Consider the following 23,093-nt stretch of genomic DNA (forward strand, 5'->3'; position numbering starts at 1 on the left):
CCGACCCCGCAGCTCCCATTGGCCGCAGTTCCCAGTTCCCGGCCAATAGCACTGCCGGGGCAGTGCCTACAGGCAGGAGCAGTGTGCGGAGACCCCCCTCCTCCACCACACAGGGACATGCTGGCTACTTCCAGGAGCGGCGCAGGGCCAGGGCAGGCAGGGAGCCTGCCTTAGCCTTGCTGCACCACCGAACTGTTAGTGGCCAGAGACTGCGATCGACTGGCAGAGGCTCTGCGACTGTCTACCGGTTGGTGACCACTGTGCTAACATTTGTATGTCCCTTCATTCTTCGGTTACCATTCCAGAGGACATGCTTCCATGCTGATGACGCTTGTTAAAAAATAATGCATTAATTAAATTTGTGACTGAACTCCTTGGCAGAGAATTGTATGTCTCCTGCTCTGTTTTACTTGCATTCTGCCATATATTTCATGTTATAGCAATCTCAGATGATGACCCAGCACATGTTGTTCGTTTTAAGAACACTTTCACAGCAGATTTGACAAAATGTAAAGAAGGAACGAATGTGAGATTTCTATAGATAGCTACAGCACTCAACCCAAGGTTTAAGAATCTGAAGTGCCTTCCAAAATCAGAGAGGGACGAGGTGTGGAGCATGCTGTCAGAAGTTTTAAAAGTCCAATGCAGAAACTACAGAACCCAAACTACCAAAAAGAAAATCAATCTTCTGTTGGCGGCATCTGACTCAGATGATGAAAATGAACATGCATAAATCCGCACTGCTTTGAATCGTTATCAAGCAGTACCCGTTATCAGGATGGACACATGTTCTCTGTGGTTGAAGCATGACAGGTGACATTGCAAACAAGAAGTGGGCAGTATTATCTCCTTCAAATGTAAACAAACTGCCTTACGTTGACCTAACTGTGTTGTTTAGACAGGCCATAGTTTCACAGAAGGAGATGTAACCTCTGGGGGTATGTCTGTACTTCAAAGAAAAACATGTGGCACCAAGTTTCAGAGTCCAGGTCAGTTGACTCAGGCTTGTGAGGTTTGGGCTGTGGGCCAAAAATAGCAGTGTAGACTTTCCTGCTTAGGCTGAAACCTGTGCTCTGAGACTCTTCCTCCCTCACCAAGTTTCAGAGTCTGGGCTCTAGCCCGAGTGGGAATGTCTGCATTGCTATTTTTAGCTCTGCAGCTTGAGCCCCATGAGCCTGAGTTAATTGACCCGGACTCTGAGACTATGCCATGGATTTTTTTTTCAGGGTAGACATACCCAAAGACTACCAAGTCTGGAAAACTTGCAGAGTTTTCACTGAGGCGCTTTGGGCCTGGATAAATTTTTATCCTCTAGGAACAGAATAATAAATGTGAGAATGATCAGATACTTGTAAGTAGATAATCAAAGTGTAAGAAAGAGTAAATGAAGTTCTTGGCTTAAAAAGTTGTGCCTGAGTGGCTACACTCAGAAAAGTTCAATTACTGAATCTTTGGCTTCCTGAGTTTGTTGCTACTAAATTATCTTTATTTGTTCGAGAATGAGAAGACTATATTGTCATACATTGTAAGCATAAATGACATTCCATTTGGCTGGATCTAAAAAAAAGTTGTTTGTATGTTTTCTAGTTAAAAATCTTTGCTTTATCTCCATTAATTCCATTTCTTTGTTTGTGTAACTAGACTGACATCTAGAAAGAAGAACTACTTAACTTTTCCCTAAGCAGTATTCTCTCTCTTCGAGGACTTCAGTGGGAGCAGAATCAGGCTCTTGTCCTCATGAAATGAGAGGAGACTCAAAGAGCTTAGCTTGTTTAGCCTAAATAAAAGAAGGCTGAGGGGAGAGATGATTACTCTCTGTAAATACACCACAGGGATAAATACCAGGGAGGGAGAGCAGTTATTTAAGTTAAGCACCAATGTGGACACAAGAACAAATGGATATAAACTGGCTATCAACAAGCTTAGGTTTGAAATTAGATGAAGGTTTCTATCCATCAGAGGAGTGAAGTTCTGGAACAGCCTTCCAAGGGAAGCCGTGGGGGCAAAAATTCAAGACTGAACGTGATAACTTTGTGGAGGAGATGTTCTGATGAGACTGCCTACAGTTGCATGTAGCTGATCTGCAACTGCTAGCAGCAAATATCTCCAGCAGCCAGAGATGGGACTCTAGATGGGGAGGGCTCTGTGTTACTACAGAGAATTCTTTCCCAGGTGTCTGGCTGTTCGGTCTTGCCCACATGCTCAGTGTCTTACTGATCGCCATATCTGCGGTTTGGGAAGGAATTTTCTCCTGGTATGATTGGCAGAGATCCTGGGGTTTTTTTTCACCTTCTTCTGCGGCATGAGGCATGGGACACTTGCAGGTTTAAACTAGTGTAAATGGTGGATACTCTGTAACTTGAAGTCTTTAAATCATGATTTGAGGATTTCAGTAACTCACTCAGAGGTTAGGGGTCTATTATAGGAGTGGGTGGGTGAGGTTCTGTGGCCTGCAATGTGCAGGAGGTCAGACTAGATCATTGGTCACCAATTGGTAGGTTGCGAGGAGCCTCTGAAAGTTGATCACGAACTCCAGCTGCTAAAAGTCTGTTGGTACAGCTGGGCTAAGGCAGGCTCCCTGCCTGCCCTGGCCCCGTGCCACTCCTGGAAGCGGCCAGCACATCCTTGCGGTCTCTGGGACGGGTGGACAGGGGGTCTCTGCGTGCTGCTCCTGCCTGCATCCACCACTCCCATTGGCCGGGAATGGGTAACTGCAGCCAGTGGGAGCTGTGGGGGCGGTGCCTGCGGGGAGGGGCAGTGTGCGGAACCACGTGCCCCCCTCCCCAGAGGCCACAGGGACGTGCTGACCACCTCTGGGAGTGGCGTGGGGCCGGGGCAGGCAGGGAGCCTGCCTTAGCTCTGCTGCGCCACCACCTGGGAGCCCCCCAAAGTAAGCACCACCCGGTGGGAGCCCGCACCTATCCCACACCCCAACCCCCTGTCCCAGCCCTGAGCCCCTCCAGAAGCCAGCAGCCCAAACCCCCTCATGCACTCCTGTACACCCTTCTGCACCCCAACACTGCCCCAGCGTGGAGCCCCCTCCTGCACCCCAACTCTCTCCCAGAGCCTGCATCCCTCACCCCCTCCTGCACCCCAATCCGCTGCCTCAGCCCAATGAAAGTGAGTGAGGGTGGGATAGAGTGAGCGACGGAGGGAGAGGGGAATGTAATGAGCAGGGTGGGGCCTCGGTGAAGGGGCAGGGCCTTGGGGAAAGTGTGGGGTAGATCCTGGGTTGCCCTTAAATTCAAAAAGTGATCTTGGGTGTAAAAAGGTTGGAAACCATTAGACTAGATGATCATGATGCTCCCTTCAAACCGTAAAGTCTATGAGTCTGTGAGTCTTTCAGACATACAGAGAAGTAAAGATCATCATGCTCTCCACCTTGTCTTGCAATTGAAATGGCCACTTTGGGATATTGGAGCAGAGTGTATGTATATGTGTGTATATATATATTTTATATACATAAAATAATAATCAGGTCCCTGTTTAAGTACAGGTCCATCCTCTCAGTAATATATTCTTTTATAAACCATATCATATCAGTTCCTTTTTACTCGATGAACAGACATTTCTTTTATGTATTTATTTGCTTTGACTTCTACTAAGTCCCCATTCCAAGCTCTCTATGCAATTTTACAAAATTAAAATATACTATATGAAAGTTCATATTCAGAACACACGTAAGAAGCAATATCCTAATAATGTTTGTTCACCCACAATAATAACGAAAACAATCCTTAATGAAGACATGGGTTGAATCCATCCATCATTTCCAATTCTCTCTCAACCAGACTGAATCTTTTTCTTATGCTTCTAAGTTTGAGAGCTATTAAGGTTCTCCTGTGCTTATGCTTTAACATCAATGATGACTGACATGTTTTCCTCCACTGTGGCTTGATTAGTACATTTAAAAACCTGAGCCATTATAGTTTCAACTGCAATTTCCACTTCTCTGAGTCTTTTCTCCATGTCCGTTGTGAGGATTGCAAATTGTCACTCTTAGTATTCACATCATCTAAGAGGCTCCAGATAGAATTCTTTCAAGCCATATAACCAAACCTTCAGGCTAGTCACTCTGATACTGTTTTTATGCTTTGGGAGTTCCCCCTGAGAGGTCTGCGAGGCTGAAGTGTGCAGTGTAAAAAGGAGGCATCTTTCTCATTCTTGGCTGTGGGTGTTTATTTAGATGTGTTTCAGCACTGGTTTTCACTGAGCATTGACTCTGATGTATGCTATTTTATAGTATACTATGATCAGGCTTTAAAAAAGGGAGCCAATGTGCTGACACTCCATGGTTACACGCCTGCTCTCTTTAGCAACAGACTCTGCCCTTTAATGCCACCTGAAACACTGTTAGTGCTTCTGAGCATCTTCAGAGAAGAATAAACTGTTACTGAACAATGTTTTCATTTACAATGGACAAACATGCATCTCTTCTGCATAGGCATACCTGCCTTTTTGCCACTGTTTTTGTTTCCTTCGTTAGGAGCAAGGTCAGACCCTTATTTTGGACCATGAAAGGGTAACCCCTTTCTCCATAAATTGTGTTGAGGTTCTCTGTCTCTCACACAGAATCTCCAAGTGCTATTGTGCAAAATCACATTCTGAAAACCACATCTGATGTTTGGAGCTGACTTTATATTTCAGAGTAATAGGACTTTGCACCAGCAGTTCCACTTTTTAGTATTTCAAATAGATTTTCCTGATTTTGTCACATGAAGATGTTCAGTCTATTCCTTTTTGCTTGGCTGGAGAGTTGCGCATTGATACAAGCTCCAGAAAACATGAGTGGAACATTTCTTAGGCTGCCCAAGTAGCAGTGTCAGGGATAACAATATGTGCAGATTAAGGCTATTTCCCCACAACATACTGTGAAACCAACAAGTTCCTTGGGGTACATATTGGCAGAGGCTATATTTTATTTTATCTATTTGTTCATATAATATTCAGCACTAAATAAAGTACACAGTGAGGGTGAAGACTACTTTACTCATTCCCTTATGCGGTCAGAAATGTTTGTGCCGTCATTTGAAATCTGCACTCAAATGCCTTGTAGTACAACTCTGAAACTCACCTATGTGCTGAAGAACAGCCCCTTTGCCATCAAAAAGATTAAGAGGGTGGGTTCTAGTACATTAAGAGGGTGATTTCTAGTTCATCCCCGAAGTTATATTTGAAATAAATGAAATCTTATAAATGTATAAAAGAGTCCAGAGGCAAGTATAACAAATGATGACAGGCTTTCAAACTAAGAGCTATGAGCAGAAAGATTAAGTGAATTTAACATGTGTAGTCTACAGTAAAAACAAAGGGCAGAGTTGACTGTCTACAGAAATATAATTCACACCAGCTTGAGCAATTTTGCTGGGAATCATTAGAATGGAATGATTGAAGGAGGGGACTGGAGTCAATTGTCCAGCTAATAGTGGCCCCAGGATGAGACCTGGGCGACCATTGGCAGGAGGTTCTAGGTCTGAGTCTAGAGACCAGTTGGTTGAGAATTTGAGACAGGAAAGAAGTCAAGAGTGGACCATTTGGAGGTTCTTAAGAAGCAGCAAAGTGGGCTCAATTTTTCTCAGCTTCACTGCTCATTAAGGTCAAGGTAATCTGTCCAGGTTTGTGGGCAGGCATAGTTTGATCTGGGGTTGACACTCAGGGTATTGGGGACTTTGGTTTGACTGCGATGGTTGTGTCAGTGGTTGGGATTGTTAGTGAGGTGACAAGAGATTAACTTTCCAATTTGGATTGTAATTAGTAGTTTTTGATATGTGCATAATCGTTATAGCCATAATTACTTCAACCCCTTTGTTGGATTATTTGATTCTGGGAAGTGGACAGATTACCTAGATGCAAGTACTGGATTGGATGAGAAAGACGTGTAACAGGTGCTAGAAGTGTTTTCTGTAGGCATTACTTGGGGTTCATGGCTGAAGGATGGGCCTTTGCTTTTGGCATGTGGAGTAAGGGCAAGGAGTTATAAACAGTGCCCCATGAATTCTGCAGCAACGGATGCCATCCGCTGCCATGATAGTGTGCTTTGGAATCTTTCATTTAAAATCAAATAATGTTTCTAACCCTTATGGTTGTGAAGATAATTTTAAAAATGTGAACTGACTCTGCACCTAACCAGAGTAGACATTCTGAGTCAGTGGAGAGCCTTAAACAATAACTTTGACATGTATGAATGCCCCCCTTCATCCCAATGTGTTGTTAATTCTGAAATCTAAAGATGCCAATTTCAAAGTCAACACTTAAACACATTAGTAAATAACACATTATCAAGCTGTCATCCTCATGTTCCAAAGACACAACTGTCCCCTAAGCTGCTGCCGAAACGTCCAGCTTCCCTCTCCGTTAAAAAATTTAAAGTGCTGCTATGCCTTATGTATGCAGAAATGTACAGCACAGTGAAAATGTGGGGACAGCAAAAAAACAAACAAAAAAACCTAACCAAAACAAAATTTATTAAAATAAGACAGGGCTACTGTATCATATTTTTTATTTCTTATTTCATTCATTAAAAAGCTTCTTTTTAAACAAATATTCTTGCCAGTTTCATTTATGTTCAGTCTCCTACACCAGAATGCTATAGAAACCAGGGAACTTGCTACAGTACTTAGATTCAGCTTGCCATGAAGTACCCAGGGCTGGATTATATATAGTATTTTGAAAGATTTCTGTTCAATTTGGTGTGTGTAGGGTTTACTTCAGTGTTATAGTGTGTTATTTGTGGTTAATTAATTGACTTGAAACGTAATGGTATGTCTTCACTGCAGAGTTAACTCATGTTTTTTACACTCGAGTTACTCCTCCTGAATTAGTCTACCTTGAATGAGAGTAACCACACTGAAATAACACTTTAATTGCTGTGTTCACACTGGTGCTGCGCTTGTGTTTTTCCCTAAGGCTTCTGAGGGCACATCCCATGATTCTTAATGCTGCAGTATGTTAAGTCATGCTATGAGTTCTTTCACAGTGTATTGTGTGAGAACTTGTCTGTCCTTTCTGAGCACCCAGTGAGGATTATGGGAAGGCAGTGGAGGACTGGAGGTAGTCAAGCCTGCATCCACACTGCAACATTGTTGTGCTAGCAGCTGATGAGTTGTGTGCACCCAAGCTTTAGCCTATATCCCTTGATGGGCTAGCTAATTCAAGTTGAAAAACACTCAAGGTAAGGGTTTTTTGTGTGTGAAAGAGAGCTGAGTTTGTGGCAACGCTCAATTTATAACTCAAGTTAACTTTGCAGTGAATACAAGCCCTTGTTGTTAATAAAGTTAAGCAAAGATGGATGCTCCTTGTTTTGGCCAGGATGTTGTAAAGAGAACAAGCATCCAATACTAATTCGTTAGCAAAGATAAGATGGGAGATAATGAGCTTAAGGTGGAACAAGATAAATGTAGGTTAAATATTGGGAGAAATAAAACTACATATACAGTTGGGTCAATGGCCAAGGGAAGTTGTGAAATTACTATAATTGGATACGGTCAAGGCTAGCTTAAACACACACCTATTAGAAGTGATTTAGAAATACATTCATCTTGCCATGCTGCGGGGGACTGGCATAAAATGATGCATCCAGAGTGATTCATGACAAGTCTGTAAGTCCCACATCGGTGTGTCTTCCATTTGTTAGGGTAACTTGATAACTTTCAGTTATGTTTGAGTTTAAAGGGACATTGCCAACTAAAAATCATACGCTGGGCCAGTGTGTGGCTAGCCCCTGTGTAGGCATTTTGGGTGTGGTGACGGAGGTGAAGACAAAAGGAGCTCCCACCTCTTTTCTCCAGCTCAAGGGCTGATCATGATCCTGTTGATGAGTATGTTCCCTGCTCCTCCTTGTGTCTTGTGGGTATAGGTAAGTGAAAGAAAGGAGGGGAGGGAAACATTGTGGGAAGGTTTGGGTCACAACCCTACCTTTCTACTCCCATTCTAGTCTGCATTTGAAAGGGGGATATGTACACCCCTTTCAAGGATTGGATAAATTCCATGCCAGTGAGCACCACCTCAGAACCCCTGGCAGAATTTTAAGAAGAAATGAACAATATGATAGGTACTGATGTTTATATTACTGTAGCATCCAGAAGTCCTAATTGTAGTTGAACACCCATTGTGATTGACACTGTATAAATATGTGTATAGACAAGGTCTCTGTCCCAGGGAGATTACAGTCTAAGACCCCGATCCAGCGAACACTTATGAACATGCTCAACTTTACACATGTGAATAGTTCCATTGAAGTGAATAGTACCGTAATCCACGTGTACAATTAAGCTTGTGCAACAGTGTTTGCAGGATGGGGAATAAGAAGACAAATCACATAAGAAGTATGTGTGTGGGGGGAGGTGGAAAAAAAAGAGTAGGAACTGAAAACTTAGAAAGGGGAACAAGAAGGATGTCATATGCTTAGCTTATGCATGTTTTAGAAGCAAGAAATTCAATTATTAGCTGAAAGTAGGCAGGAGACAAATAACGTTGAAAATACTGCAGACCTACTATGTAACATTTTTTCCCCTGTGAATATTGCTAATATTGCTTGATTCTGTTGCTCATTAAAATACATAACTGTGCCTTTTTGATTTGGCTAATAATATACGGCAGCTGTATCAGTCATTCTGGAGGATTTTATGGTGGAGAACATCTCCTGTCCTTGCTTTTTGCCTTGGCACAAGTCCTGTCTCATTTTAAACTTAGTTAATAATAGAGCCATAGAGATCCCCTGAGCCACCATGTAGTAATTTAATGGCCTATACCCCTGAGCTGGAAGGCCCATATAAGAGTTTTAGCTCAAAAGCATCAATCACGCACAGATTAAATGAATGGGAATGATAGAGCTTATCCTCCTTCAGAAGCGGTTTACCCTGCTGTAAACATTTATATCTGACTTTAGCGAGCATGTTCCACTCCTGGTATAATTTAGAATTGGGACAATTAAAAGATTTGCTGGAAGGCATGACCTGTTTACATTCGTGTTGACACAGGTACTTTTCTGCCCATGTGATTCTGGGATTGGCAAGTGTGTAGTGAACACACCCTGCCTAGGTGAGGGAGGGGCTTTTCAACTGACCAGGAATTCAATGTGCATTCACTAAAAGACTTGGACATAAAGCATTCTGAGGTGGAACAGTTGATTATTTGGCTGAAAGTTGAAAAGTTCATGTTGCAAAGATTTATTAAAGTTATTAAAGGGGGAAAGAACATTTTATTTCTTCAAAGTACTCTCTATTATAAAGACATCACACAGAGAAATTCAGGCACTTAAGTAGGTTTGCTATAATTCTGATGAAATAACAATCAGCTAAGATAATGGCTAATTATTATGTAAATTTCATTTTAATTCACTTGAAGAAGGAAGGAATTATGGTGTTATTGGTTTCAGGAGACAGATACACATCCTGGTAATGCTGGTCCATTCTTAATTACCATGGCAATTAAAACAAATAAAACAGACATTCATTAATGTAATTCAACATAACTATTCTAGTAAGGGATAATATTGATATTCCCATGACATCTGGAGCTGCATATTGCAATCTGCATCACCTTTTTGATATTATATCTTGACAAGCATGTTTCTTTTTTATTCTCCTGGATGAAATTTAGAGATCTAATGGAGAGTGTTTTGGCTTTTCACAGGATGAATTGGATGAACTTCGAGCTGAAATGGAGGAGATGCGTGACAGTTATTTAGAGGAAGATGTTTATCAGCTGCAGGAACTCCGGAAAGAGCTGGACCGTGCAAACAAGAACTGTCGCATCCTGCAGTATCGTCTCAGGAAAGCAGAACAGAAAAGTTTGAAAGTTGCGCAGACAGGCCAAGTGGATGGAGAACTCATTAGAAGTTTGGAGCAAGATTTAAAGGTGGGTAAGGTACTTGTTTGGAGTATATTCGTAGGAAAAAGTGAAAGGACACAATCTTAGTCTCTTGTCAAAATAATAGATATAAAAGTAACATAAAACAATTATTTGTATTTCTCAAAATATCAGACCCAGTTTTCCTTATTTCTTGGCAGAAAGCAAATGTGCAACTTAATTTCATGAAAAAAGGAACTTAACTAAATGAAAACTATACACAAATTCAAATGAAAGGAACACAATCAAGTTACATTTCTATCTTGTTCACCTTTGCCTTATCCTGTCAATCAGGGTTGGAGGCTGTTGTTGTTCATCTCCAAGTGTTATTGTCAAGAGCATCTTCCAAGCTGACACCAGCCTCTTTCGTGGTGTTCTTCAGAGTCTCAAACTACTGGGTCTCCCTCATGGTCTTTGTCCCATGACTACTAGCTCTTGTCCTTTCTGGCCAACATATCTTGTCATCTCAAGTGACCCAGCCATCTCTGTCAATGCTCCCTCAGCTGCATGTGGCTGGAATACAATAGCCTTTGTCCATTTTTTACTGCCATTAGGTGAAGCACTTGCATGCCGCTTCCGGTTGATGCCCTAGTATAGTACTGATATATTCCCTGAAGGTGAAGATCATAGAGCATGTGTGACTGGCACAACTTTTACAAAGCAGCTGGCTGGGCCTGATGTTCTTGGTTTGAAACTGAAGTTCTTTCTCCTAGATGGACTGCCTGCCACAGCTAACCAGCCCCACCTGCCCAGAGCAATCTGGCTCTAAAGTGCTAGACACCCCAACCTTTTAACACTCCCACTTCCAGTTAAGAACACCTCTGCCACGAGAAGGCAAGTGGTAGGAGTTTAGCAGTCAGAGGCTTTGTATTGCGCCAACTGCATGAGGCATTTTCTAGGGTGTGAGAACTGATCCTCAAACCCACCTCAGCCATAATAGTTCTTTAGGAGTTATGTTAATAGATTTCTCGTAAAAATGATTTTCTTTCTGTATTACCAAAAATCTTAGACTACTGTATCTAAATTTTAAAAATCTAATATATTTTCAACATTTATGCTGTTTATTTCCTCTTTTTGCATTTCACTTAGCTTGGAAAATTGAAAATACGCTAATTAAAATCATGTTTCCTTTTAGTCAGTTCCAATCCATGGTGATCATCCCTTAGCAGTTTGGTACAATGTTTGGGTTGCAGACACTGTTGAAAAATACCATTCCTATAAAAATAAACAGTTTATATTGAAATAATTTTGTGGAAATGTTTCCATTTACGTTAAGCTTTGTAAAAACAGAGTTCAGTTATGCTGGAACTAGAACGTGCAAAATAAAAAGCTTCCTGCAACTGCTATCGTATTGTAGTTCAAAATCAGCTTCACTTTTCTAAATATGTCTGGGAGGAATATTCATCCTTGCCTGTGTTAAGCTGAACCTAGCAAACCTGTGTAGTCTTCTTTATTTTTTGGTTTTCTTGTCACTTTTACCTAGTACTGACTGCTGTTGATGCAGCAAGACCTGGTAGATGAGGCTGCCACACAGGTGCTGTTTTGATCAAAACTGTGATCTGTCAATTTTAACAGTATAACTTCTGCATTTTTATTATTATTATTATGCTATCCCTAGGGTTTCTGAGCTTGATATGTCAAGGGAAATGCTTTGATAACTCTGAAGTTCCCATCTTCATTTTCTCCATTGGAAACATGAATGTAAATTCTCCTATGGTTTGAGTATTCAAAACTGGGTCTAATAATTTAAATTGAAGATCCCTTGATTATCCAAGATTATAATGTATGTATATTGCATGTTCAGGTAGTTAGATTTCTTATGTGGTGCTTATGCTATTCTAACCAGGTAGCCAAAGATGTATCTGTCAGACTGCACCATGAACTAGAGAGTGTGGAGGAGAAACGTGTGAAAGCAGAAGATGAGAACGAAATCCTTCGGCAGCAGATCATTGAGGTGGAAATATCCAAACAGGCACTACAAAATGAGCTGGACAGGTTGAAAGAGGTAAGCACTAGCCAGGAAAATTATGCAGAACCATGTTCTTGGTTTAAATGGAAAGCTTGTTATCAAAGCATTTTAGAATGTTTCTGAAACAAAGATATTAAAATACCTTCTTCCATTGGAGCTGCTGATACAATTGGCACTGATAATCATCTGCAAAATCTTTTTATTTGCCCTGTGGCATTCATAATTTAGAATCCATTGAGAAGCCATCAACTATTTTTTATCCTGTGCCCATTACGGTGCGTATACCCCATTTTCCTGCATGCCTCAGTTTTTACAAAGGCAAAGCTCCCATTGACTTCAATATGATAATGTAAGATCTGGGAGTTTTGCTTATGTTAGGTTTGAGTAAATCCTACAAGATTTGTTCCTGAAAAGTTAATTTAGATTGACAGAATAAATCTTGGCTTACCTTACTAGTTGACATCAGTTGGACTACTGGTGGAGCAAGGCAGGTAGGAATTGGTTTGTAATGCACAAAAACCATTGAACTGAGAAACAAAAATGTTGTGTGTTAGGAAAAGGAATAATTTCTTGACACATATTCATAATGGATACAATGATGCTGCTTGGATGGAAGTGAAGTGAGGAATGGAGGATACAATAAAGGAAGATGGAAGACCAAACATGGCTCATACCCTGGTCTATGGTAGCATCTCTTTTCTTGTCACAGTACAGCATTTTGGTAGCCCACTGTCTCTGGCCGTTCTTAAACCAGATTGAGATAGAACATTTAAACATAATGAGGTAAGCCATTTATCCTCTGAGCTGTGGACAGATTTAGAGAGCTGGTGTAATTATGTGCTTATTTTAATCTTTCAAACAATGCTTGTGAATCAACTGGCACAAAACCTGATTCATTGTATAAGGTTGACAAACCATATTTAATTTCTGTGTGCATTTGGGTTGTGAGGAGAATGAGCTCATTGCAACAACTTTGGAGCTTACTATACATAAAGTGGCAGATCCTCAGCTGGTGTAAACTTCAGTGGAGCTATGTCAGTTTATACCACCTGAGGATTTGCCCCAAAAGCACAGTCTGACTGATGCCTTAGTTATAGAGAGTTTTGTTTATTTGTTTTTTTACTTTAAGCTATTTGCAGATGCTGTGCTTATAGGGCATCATAATTTGCTAAAAGACATGGCAAGCACATGCCATACAAAACCCTGCCATCCACTATACAAGCTGTTTTTTATAACTAGCTGTGCATTGTTGTAATGCACTGGTTATCAAACTGCAATCCAGAGAGCCTCCTGCCTGGTGGTCTGTAGGAGGAAGTATTTTGAGAACCAAGGTATGGCTGATCAGAGCAATGGGAGACCAAATGGTCCAACAAAGGAAAATTCTCTACGGAAAGGATAGAACAATAGGATTCAGTCAAGCTGAGGACCTGTTAGGGAATAGGTAGGGCATAAGCTCCGAGCCAGTTATTAAAAATGTACCAAATATTTGTCTGTATTGAGTGCCGGAGGTTCACTTAGCACTGAAAATGAAGAAGAAGTGGTTCCTGCCTTAAAGAGCTTACAACCAAATAACTGGAAAATGCCGTTTATCTTCAGCATTATTTGATAGAGACAAAGCTGTAAAGGAATATAGTGTAGACATGCTGGTAGGAAAGTTAGTCCATTGGTAATCAGTAGAAAAGCCATCCTAAAGGCCGTTCAGAAAATCCTTCATCTTTTGTATACTGTAATGTTCTTGGAGGCCTTTGCAAGGTGTGATGATGGCCTCAGAATCAGGAAGCTGTATAACAATCTCTGTCATCCTTTTAATAAATAAATAAACAAGACTTCTGTTCAGATTGCTGTGATCCACCATGCCAGGTTTAAATGTTTTAATCTGGAAGGAAGGGAGAAGAATATGTTTCTTGCTCAAGATGAGGACAGTAATGCATACTGAGAGACAAACTCTGGTCCCCTCCACCTGGCCATAGCAGGCCCTTAACCAAAGAAAAGATGCTCAGTAGCTGTGCAGATGGGAGGGAGATAGGATTTGGAGACCCTGCACTGAATTCCGCAGAGCTCTGCATTGTAAGAGCAACCTGCAGCCAAGTGCAGAGGGAGAGGAGGAGTGGCAAAGTGGGGTGTCAGGGAAGGGGCAATCAATCCACAGTTACGGGGATAGGATGGATGTGCACTGGCTGTGAGGACTGTTACAGCCCTGTGGTTGCAGTTGTGGCTGTAATGTGCCTTTGTGACTATTATGCAGGATGGGGAGTAGGACTACTCCTTCCTCCCAAGCCCAGCCTCTGACAGAGGTTTCCAGTGTGTAGCCTGGCCATTGTACCTATGTCCTGGGATCTAGAATTTGATCCTAGGTTGGGATAATGTTGTAGATAAAATTATATATATTAAAAAAAACCCTACAATAAAAGAATGTTGAAGTTGTGAAGTTCAGCTCTCATAAGTTAGGAAATGCCAGAATTAAGGCTTCCTGTGCAACCATAACTTGACCTTTTTGGTGCATGTGCATTATGATACAGTCTTTTAGATTACATGATTACAAACTATTTTTTCCACAGGACCCCTGCCCTATTCAAGGCATAGGTAGGATGGTGCTCACTGAGTGGGTAGTTAATGTACAAAAATTTGATTATCAGCTCTTCAGTCTAGCAGACAAAGATATAACAAGATCCAATATCTGGAAGCTGAAGCTAGACAAATTCAGACTGGAAATAAGGTGAAAAAAATGTAACAGTGAGGGTAATTAACTGTTGGAACAATTTACCAAAGGTCGTGGTGGATTCTCCATCACTGACAATTGTTAAATCAAGACTGGATGTTTTTCAAAAAGATCTACTCTATTTCAAACAGGAATTAATTCAGGGAAGTCCTATGGCGTGTGTTATATAGAAGGTCAGACTAGATGATCACAGTGGTCCCTTCTGGCTTTATAATCTATGAAGTTCTCTTTATCCTCATCATTCAGCATGTGACTCCATGCATTATTTACTACACACCATCCAAACATTGAACAGAAGAGAATTATTGATTTCCTCTTGGGTTTTCTTATGGTGCTCTCTCATCATAGTATCTAAGTGCTTCACAAACATTAATGAATTTATCTTCATAATACCCTTGCCCTTGTGAGATGAAGTAATATTATCCCAGGTTTAGAGATGGGGAACTGATGCACAGAACTGTCAAAAGTATCAACTCCTTTCGGGTCCCACATCTAAGATGCCTAGGACCTGATTGTTTCAGAATTCTTAGCATTTTATAGCACTTTATATATTCAGAGCAGAGCTCCCATTGAGCTGCAGCTGTCAGTGCTCAGCACTTCTGCAAATCAGACCTCAGTTGTCTCAGTTTGGGTACCCAGAACATTGAGGAACAGACAGTGGCCAACTGTGAAAATGTTAGTTTATACAATTTGCCCAGCATCAAATAGGTGGTTGAGGCAGGGATAGAATTCAATTTTCTAGGGCAGCATTCAGCTGCCTTAATGAGACCCTCCTTTCTCTTCCTGCAGTAGCCTGCCTCATTCACTACACACCTTGCAGTTTCTATAGCAAATGAAGCTGGGGTCTTACAGACAACAGCCTCCTTCACTATACAATCCTGATTCATCCCCAAAGTGGATGAATCCTGTGGACTGAATGAGGCAGCGATCCTGTGAGAGAAATAGTATGTCATCATGTAACTAAAGACAGCATCATAATGTGTGTTCACAAGGAGGCACAGGCAACCTCTAATTCAGTCATTTCCTAACCTTTGAGTGCCTGACTTTGCAACCTTTATGTTCTTTAAACATTTGTGTGTGTGTGTGTGTGTAATTTTCTAAGATTTTTTTTAAGCTTACAAATTGAGAACACAAATTCCATTGTGTGGTACCATAATGACCCCTCAAGCCCCATGAGTCCACATCAGTGTTAGAATCTTTACAGCCTCATTCTTGGACATGACTGAACCATTTCAGCCAAAACTAAGAAAAACAACATAAACTCAGCCTGAGACACCTATCATCGAAAATTTTAACCTGAGTGGTTTATGTTTGGCAAAATTATAAGCAATGAAAATAGGTCCTTATAATGGAAAGCATCAGGCAACTTTAGCTTTAAGTGAAACTACTTGTGTTGCATATAATATGGTTCAGTCTTTAAACTTCAGTAGCTGCCTAGAAATGGCAATGGACCATTCCTGCTCCACATTGCACAAAAGTATTGAAAATGCATAGAGCCTGCTTCTTTTCCCTGAGAGGAGAATAGATTGTGTCTTTTATTTGCAGCTGCTAAATGTATATTTTGATGTATTCTTTGTGCTTGGAGTTTTCAGCCAGCAAAGAGAAAAAGACAGATAGTGACATGGCAGGGTTCAAGTTGCTTGAAAAGGGTAGCCCTGCTGAAAAAGACAAAGAATGGGGAGGATTAGGAATGAAGTAGCAGCTGCAGAAAGATTTGACATGAATGTTATAAAATGGTTTAGCAAGAAATGAATGAGATTGTGTAACCAGGGAGAAAGGGGGATTTATTTTCTGTGGAAAAGCCGTATTGAGCAGCTGATAACCTTCTTCCGTTGTCATTGAAGGCATAAGGGCTGGTGGGGGGGAGGAGGGAGCACTTTCTCTGTCACTGGGAGCTGTGACATAACTGCCTCTCCTAGTTCCCCCTGTCCTGCACAGGCTCTCTTAGCTAATTCAAAGATAAAATCAATTGCATTTGGAATCCTTCCCGCTGAGTTAAAATCCTTTTTTCCCTCAGCAGGCATGAATGGTGTTCTCCAGATTTCTTTATGCAGGAAATCACTTACAGTTATTGGAGGGCCTTTATTGTAACTGAGGCTTGTTATCATTCTCCGGAAGGAAGGCACAGGTAGAATGAGAAAGTGAGACAGTGAGAGGAAACAGGTCCTGTTCATTTTCATCTGAGAGGATGGAGAAATGAAGGTCTGGGGACGAGCAGTACTCTCGTTAGGGTGCATGAATTTAGATCAAAACTAAAGCATACTGTAAATGAGGTTCTGCAGGGTAGCTGCAAACTCTTTAAGACAATTGTGTCTCCCAGCGCTCTTCAATTTGGAAGATCACTTGGTAATAGAGATGCTCTCATGTACCCATCCCAGCCCTCAGCCCCACCCTACCCCTCCACTGCTTGGCTCTTGGAAAGTTCTTACTACAAAATACCACATAGGGCTCGAACAACCGCAGCTCAAGAACCGCTACTTTAAAGTAAAAGTTAATTTTATTTTGTGGTTGAAATATTGTTAATACTGTTAAACAACATGGAAGGCTGTCTTAAGACACTAATAAAAATAGAAGTGACTGGTCACTGAACTGGCTTTATCCTATGCTGTTTAGAGCCAAATTCTGACCAGAGAGACACATGCACAACTCCTTTGAAGGCAGTGGAAGTAGAAAGGATGTGTCTGAGAGAAGAATTTAGCTTTATTTACATGATATGGTAAAACAAGCTGGAGGTTACTTGTCAGGGCTGTGCACAGGGAGTTATCCTCAGGATCCAGACCAACTGCTGGCTGCTCCTCGACTAACTGCTGCTAGGCAACAAATGAGCCCAGTTATGCTGCCTTGGAACTGACAGAGTGGCCACAGCTCCTGATTGGCTGCTGGTTTAGCAGCACTGCTTATAAGCCTGGCCCCCACAACAGATAAGCGGCTCCTCAATGTGTACCATGCCCACAGCTGCATTTGCCCTTGTTTCAGTCTCCTCTCTGGTGTAAATATACAAGGTACCGGGTAAAGATCAGGCTTCAATTCCTTTGGCACAGTTCGCAGAATTTACTCCTCTAATGTATCATTTGGAGAACACACATCCTATCATCTATTAAGCTAAGACTCTATGATTCCGGTAGTGCTTGACAAAGTTCAGTCACTTCTCTAGTGAAGCTAGAGGGTGGATTCTCATAGCTTCTTAATTCTTTGTATCAAAAGCAAATATATTTTTTTTCATGCACCTTTTGTTTCAGTTAGCTAGCACCAGGTTTGAAGTGTAGGAATTGGTTGGGCACCAGTACAAGAAGAGGGGAGAGAGAACCAGTAAAGTAACTTTTAAAAAGCATGGCAAAGTCATCCTGTTGACATGGTAATCCTATTTAGGGGTTACTAACTGTGAGAGCTATAGTAGTGAAGTCTTCTGCAATGATTAGTGAAGAAATTGAAAAGCAAAATGTTCTCCTGTAGTGCAATTTTGTAGTGTCTGACTTTTTTTCCCTTGGAAAAATAATGAACCAGAAGACTCCAGTATCAGCCAGTATATACATTCTTATCATGCACATCATTCTAGGTATTTCTTACTGCAGTCCTCGTTTGGCAGCAGCCATTTGATTGTGTTTACAAGCCCCAGTGTCACCATTTGAGTATAATATTCTGGGAATGATTAATTAACAATGCCTCTGCTGATCATAGTCTAGCTTTTTAAAACATGCCTGCAAACCTAATCCCATGGTACTCAAACTGGGCACAGCCTCCAAAGAACACTGTCTTCCTATAAATCAGACTGTCCACAGCCTCACTCCTTGAGGCTTTTATAGACCTCAGCTGACCTTTACATGTAGATAATGTTACTGTTTGGAATGATGACATTCACAGTGGGAAAGTGATCTACCGTAGCTGCAGATTTGCCAAAATGCCAGTTAGTTACAATGAAACCTGCCTAATAAATTAGCTGAGATTTGGCAAATGCCAGATTCTAGGCACTTTTGTTTTTAAATATTTTTGAAGCCTTTAGGTATGAAAACTAGTGCAGATCTAACCCCCCGCCCGAAAGTTCACAGCATACATCCATTTCCCTTTCTTCCATCCCATTGCCAAACACCCTCCCCCCCACCTAAAAAACTCAAACATGTTCCATATCATATGTGCTGTGGACTTGGCCACCGTGGTGAAGGTATCATCCTGAATATTCAGTCTTTTACTGTGAAATTCCTTAGGGGTTAACTCTGTGATGAGGCTTAACCCCCATCACCTGCAAGACTAGTGAATACACCTAATTAATCATGCTCTGCACCTAGGGAGGTGAGTACCTAATTGGCTCCTGGCCAGAGCAGGCAGAGCTAAGCCATTATAAGTAGACTGAAAGAGGTCAGTTGAGGGGGAAGACTGTAGGGGAGACATGTCTCTCTGGCGGAGAGAAGCCCAGGGTTAGGGTAACAGACAGAAATAATGGGGACAGTGTGTAACAGAGGCAGCATAGGCTCCTGTGAGAGAAGCTGCAAAATAGGGATTTTGCAAGTACAAGAAGAAAACTTCAGTAGTCCAAGGGGCCAAGAATTATCCAGATTTATTTAGAGTTGTTGGTAATACCCCAGAAGGGAGGTTGAACTTTGTGATTTGGCCCGAGGAGCTGAGCCACAGAAGATTTGGAGTCAGCAGCAGGCAGCCAGCAGGAGGCACTGAAGTTGAATATAGTGGCAACATCCCACACTGATGCAAACGGGCACTTGAAGGATGAGTGAGCCCTACCACATTTTAGTACGAGCATGGGATTGTGGAGACTCACCTCTGAAGAAGGAGGGAGATACCAACTGCCTTAAAGGTGAGGTGCAGACGGATGGACTAAATCTCTCTCTTTTTTTCCCTTTCCTATGCGGAACCTGGAGGCTGTAATCTGCATGCTGGCAGCCCAGCGCAAGCAGATGCATGCCGTTTGTTGCATCTATTACAAGGACAGAAAGAGCAAGAGGCTCAACAGGCTCAGCAAGAACGTTTCCTGTCATGCCTAGAGAAATGGACCCCAGGGTCCTGGGTAGTTTCAGGAGAAGAAAATTCTGCCAGAGCAGTATCCGGCCTAGCAAAATTGGGCCCAGGTGATGACCCAGAGGCATTTTGCGCAGCTTTGAGGGGGTAGCAACTGCAGCAGGATGGACTGAATCCTCTTGGGCAGCTCAAGAGGCCCAGTTCCTCTTGGGAGAAGCTCAAGTGACCTGCCAAGCTTTGTCTGATGAGCAGGCGCAGTCCCGTAGAATTGTAAAAGATGCCATTTTGCATAGGCTGGGACTGAGCCTGTCCCCTGTGGTGTGTGCCCTAAAGTGGCAGTGCAGCATTTATGGGATCTGGGTGCTATCCAACACAAACTCCTTAGATAAGGTGGAGGACCTTGTAATTTTAGATCAATTCCTAAGGCTTTTGCCTGCTGGAGTCCAAAGCTTGGTCAGGATGTTTTGACCGACCTCTACTGATGAGGTGGTGGAGAGGGCGGAGGCCTACATGGAAGGGGATAATACTGAACCCCCTGGTTGGGGGAGTTAGTTCAAGGGGACTGTTAGAGGAAAGCAAGGTGACCGAGAACTCTGACCCTGGGATGGCATGGAGCACATATGGGGGGGAGAAGTTCTTAAGAAACCGAAAGAGGTTGTGGTGCCTTAGTCATCACAAGGTATGTGGGACAGGCCTCTGGGTTGATGAGGAGAACACAGTTGTGCATTTCTGGTGTGGCCAACCGAGTAATAAAAGACTACTCACACATGAAGTGCTGCTGTTTGGATTGCTACCACAGCCCAGTCTATTCTCGCAGTACGGGGTGCAATCCAGTGTAGCAGATAAGTGCTAAAGAGGCTGGCCCTGAAATGAGAGGATTGATTGGCTCCGGATGTGAGCAGATGGTAGTTTGGGAGATTAGTCTCCTGACTGAAAATAGTCTGGTGCACGTTTCATGTGGGCATGGAGATAGAGAAGTCTACCTGACAGCGGAAGTAGAGAGAGATATACAAGTCAGAGGAACAAACTGAGGGCTGGTGCAGTAAAAGACCAGCCTTGGCCCATAGTTGTGGGCAGAAGCTGGCTTAATTTCCCATCTTTATTAGAAGACAAAGTACCGCATGGATGAGTTGACCATAAGACACGGACTGTTTGACCAGGTGTCCCAGAGGTGGGACCACAGTGCGTGGACTCAGTGGACTGGGAGAAGTTAGTCAAGAGAGGTGAACAAGAAATGCCAGGTCAACTACAGGCCACGGAGACACAGTCACAGAAGGCAAACCAAGAGCTGAAGGAGATGTAAGCCTCATGATAGAAGATAATAGAGGAGGCCACAAAATAAGAGCAAGACCTGGTTCTGACAATGCTAGACCTGGTGTTTAAAAGAAATGTCGGCAACAACTCGAACAGGAGCTAGCTGCCCTGTGAAGCATGGGAACATCTGACAAGGGTGCCCTGGCTTCTAGAAGCCAAGAGCAGGTCCCTGCCAAGAGGAAGTTAATTGGGTGAGTTCATGCCGAATGGATGTCCTAAGCATGGAGATGGGAGAAGCTGCTTGATCGTGGACCCTGACCCACCACCTCCAGGCTGACAACAGGAGGACACACCATCCGTGGAGAGTATGCAGATCCGGGAACTTCGAGAGAGATTAACTGCTGCAGAGAAGGCCCTGCAAATACACATCCAAGAGAGAGAATATTGGAAGGAATGTTATGAAGATTTGCTAGATTAAAAGTTGTTTGTTCATCTGAGTACACGATGTAGAGGAAGAGGAGGAGGGCCCCATACAGTGAAGGGGAGAGAGTAACCTTAGGGGTTCTACCTTGAGAGAGAGAGTGTGTGTACATACGTGTGTGTGAGAGAGAGATGGGGTTTAACACCCATCATCTGCAAGGCTAGTGAATGCACCCAATCAGTTCTGCTGTGCACATGGGCAGTTGAATGGTTAATTGGCTCCTAGCCAGAGAGGGTGGAGCTAAGCCCTTATAAGTAGACTGAAGGAACTCAGTAGCGGGGGAGACTGCAGAAGAGACAGGTCTGTCTGACTGAGAGAAGCCCAGGGCTAGGGTAACAGAGAGATAATGGGGTAGCACAGGCTCTTTTGAGATAGGGTTTTGCAAGGACAAGGAGAGGACTTCAGTAGTCCAAGGGGGCAGAAGAATTATCCAGATTCACTGGGACTTTTTCATGATACCCCAGAAGGGGTTTGAACTCTGTGACTTGGCCAGAGGGTTGAGCCACAAAAGATCTGGAGTCAGAGGAAGGCAGACAGCAGAAGGCGCTGAAGCTGAAGATAGAGGTAACATCCGACACCAATGCAAGGGAGTGCTCAAGGGAGAGTGATTGAGCCCACCATAACTCTGACTCTTTTCCCCTAGACTTGCAAAGTGCTACATGAAAGTTTACTCTAGAGAATCCCTATTAAAGCCCAGGGCACGAGCTAACAAATCCCCATGTGCTGTTGTAGAACAGTATGGTCAATACTGCATAATTTTACTTGCTCTTTCACTTGAGATGTGTGGAGAAATATTTTACGTTTGCTTTTTCATTGTCATTCTCATCATGGCCTGGGTAAGACTTTGTGCCTAGTAAATTTTAATGATGGTTTCCTATGTTGGCAACATAAGAATCTTTTTCTATATGGAACTTCTTTAGCTGGGCAGATATTTACTATATCTTTAGAATAATTGTGAATGTCCTTTGCTTTCTCACTCTCTGGTGAACTACTCAAGTCCAACTTCTAGTTTGTGTAGTCCTGTAAAGGAATTCTCACACAGTGGTTTCTCTTACATTTATACAGAAGCAAAGGGACTTGCCAAAGCTGATGAGCACATGAGATTGCATTGCTGCATGCAGATGTAATTTTCACCTCTTTCCAGATTTGCCCATTTCACCTGAGGGGAGTCCGTTGCCTACTCTCCCTCAGGCTTTCCTTCTGAGGATGGTAATTATAATCTCTGCTTGGTGCCCAGTAGTTGGAGACTGGAAAGGGTGCTGATTCATTGCAGCCCCAGGATACCACACCATCTGTCCCCTTCCTGTCCATTACTGCTCACTTTGGGAGCAGCACTGAATGTTTATAGGCTTTCTGTCAAAGGGATGCTGTGAATGGTTTTTATTTGGTTGGTTTTGGCCATAGCTGGGGGCCCTCCAGAGGAGCCTGTGTGGACAGGAGCCACCACAGAGCCCAAATGCACCTGGCCTCAATTGTACAAATTAGTGAGCTCTAGCTGAATGAAGATGGGTGTAGCCAGCATGAAGCACTGTTCAGCTGGTGCTTGTGTTAGCTGGCATCCCAGACAAACACAGGCACACAGTCTCTGTGACATTCAACTTTCATCTCTTGCTTTGGCTGGCTAGCAGTGAACAAATGCCAATTGTTTTCATATCACATCTACAGTAATTTCATTCATGCATCTGGAGCTCTGGTTAGTCAGATGGAAAAGAGTAGGAGACAGTCTGTCAAAGTGAGAACAGGCAATTTTCTGAGATGCATATTGTCTTACCAAGGTTCCCAGATTGTGTGCAGCTCATGTTGTGGTGCCAGGCATAGAAACAAGTGTCACATCAGACAACATGAAACCCTGA

General features: G+C 42.6%; 1 protein-coding gene across 7 annotated transcripts in view; it reads left to right on the forward strand.

The window, feature by feature from the left end:
• MTCL1 (microtubule crosslinking factor 1) overlaps positions 1 to 23,093 on the forward strand; it is a 188,127-nt gene that overhangs the window by 11,627 nt on the left and 153,407 nt on the right. For all 7 annotated transcript variants that reach the window (XR_007355269.2, XM_048840282.2, XM_048840283.2 and 4 more), the window contains exons 2-3: positions 9,634 to 9,858; positions 11,696 to 11,854. Coding sequence is in view for 6 of the 7 variants with exons in the window: in XM_048840282.2 (XP_048696239.2) it covers positions 9,634 to 9,858; positions 11,696 to 11,854 (384 nt within the window). In the remaining variant the exon portion in view is untranslated. The remainder of the gene's footprint in view (positions 1 to 9,633; positions 9,859 to 11,695; positions 11,855 to 23,093) is intronic.

The sequence above is a fragment of the Caretta caretta genome, chromosome 2 (assembly GCF_965140235.1).
Source record: "Caretta caretta isolate rCarCar2 chromosome 2, rCarCar1.hap1, whole genome shotgun sequence".
NCBI lineage: Eukaryota > Metazoa > Chordata > Testudines > Cheloniidae > Caretta > Caretta caretta.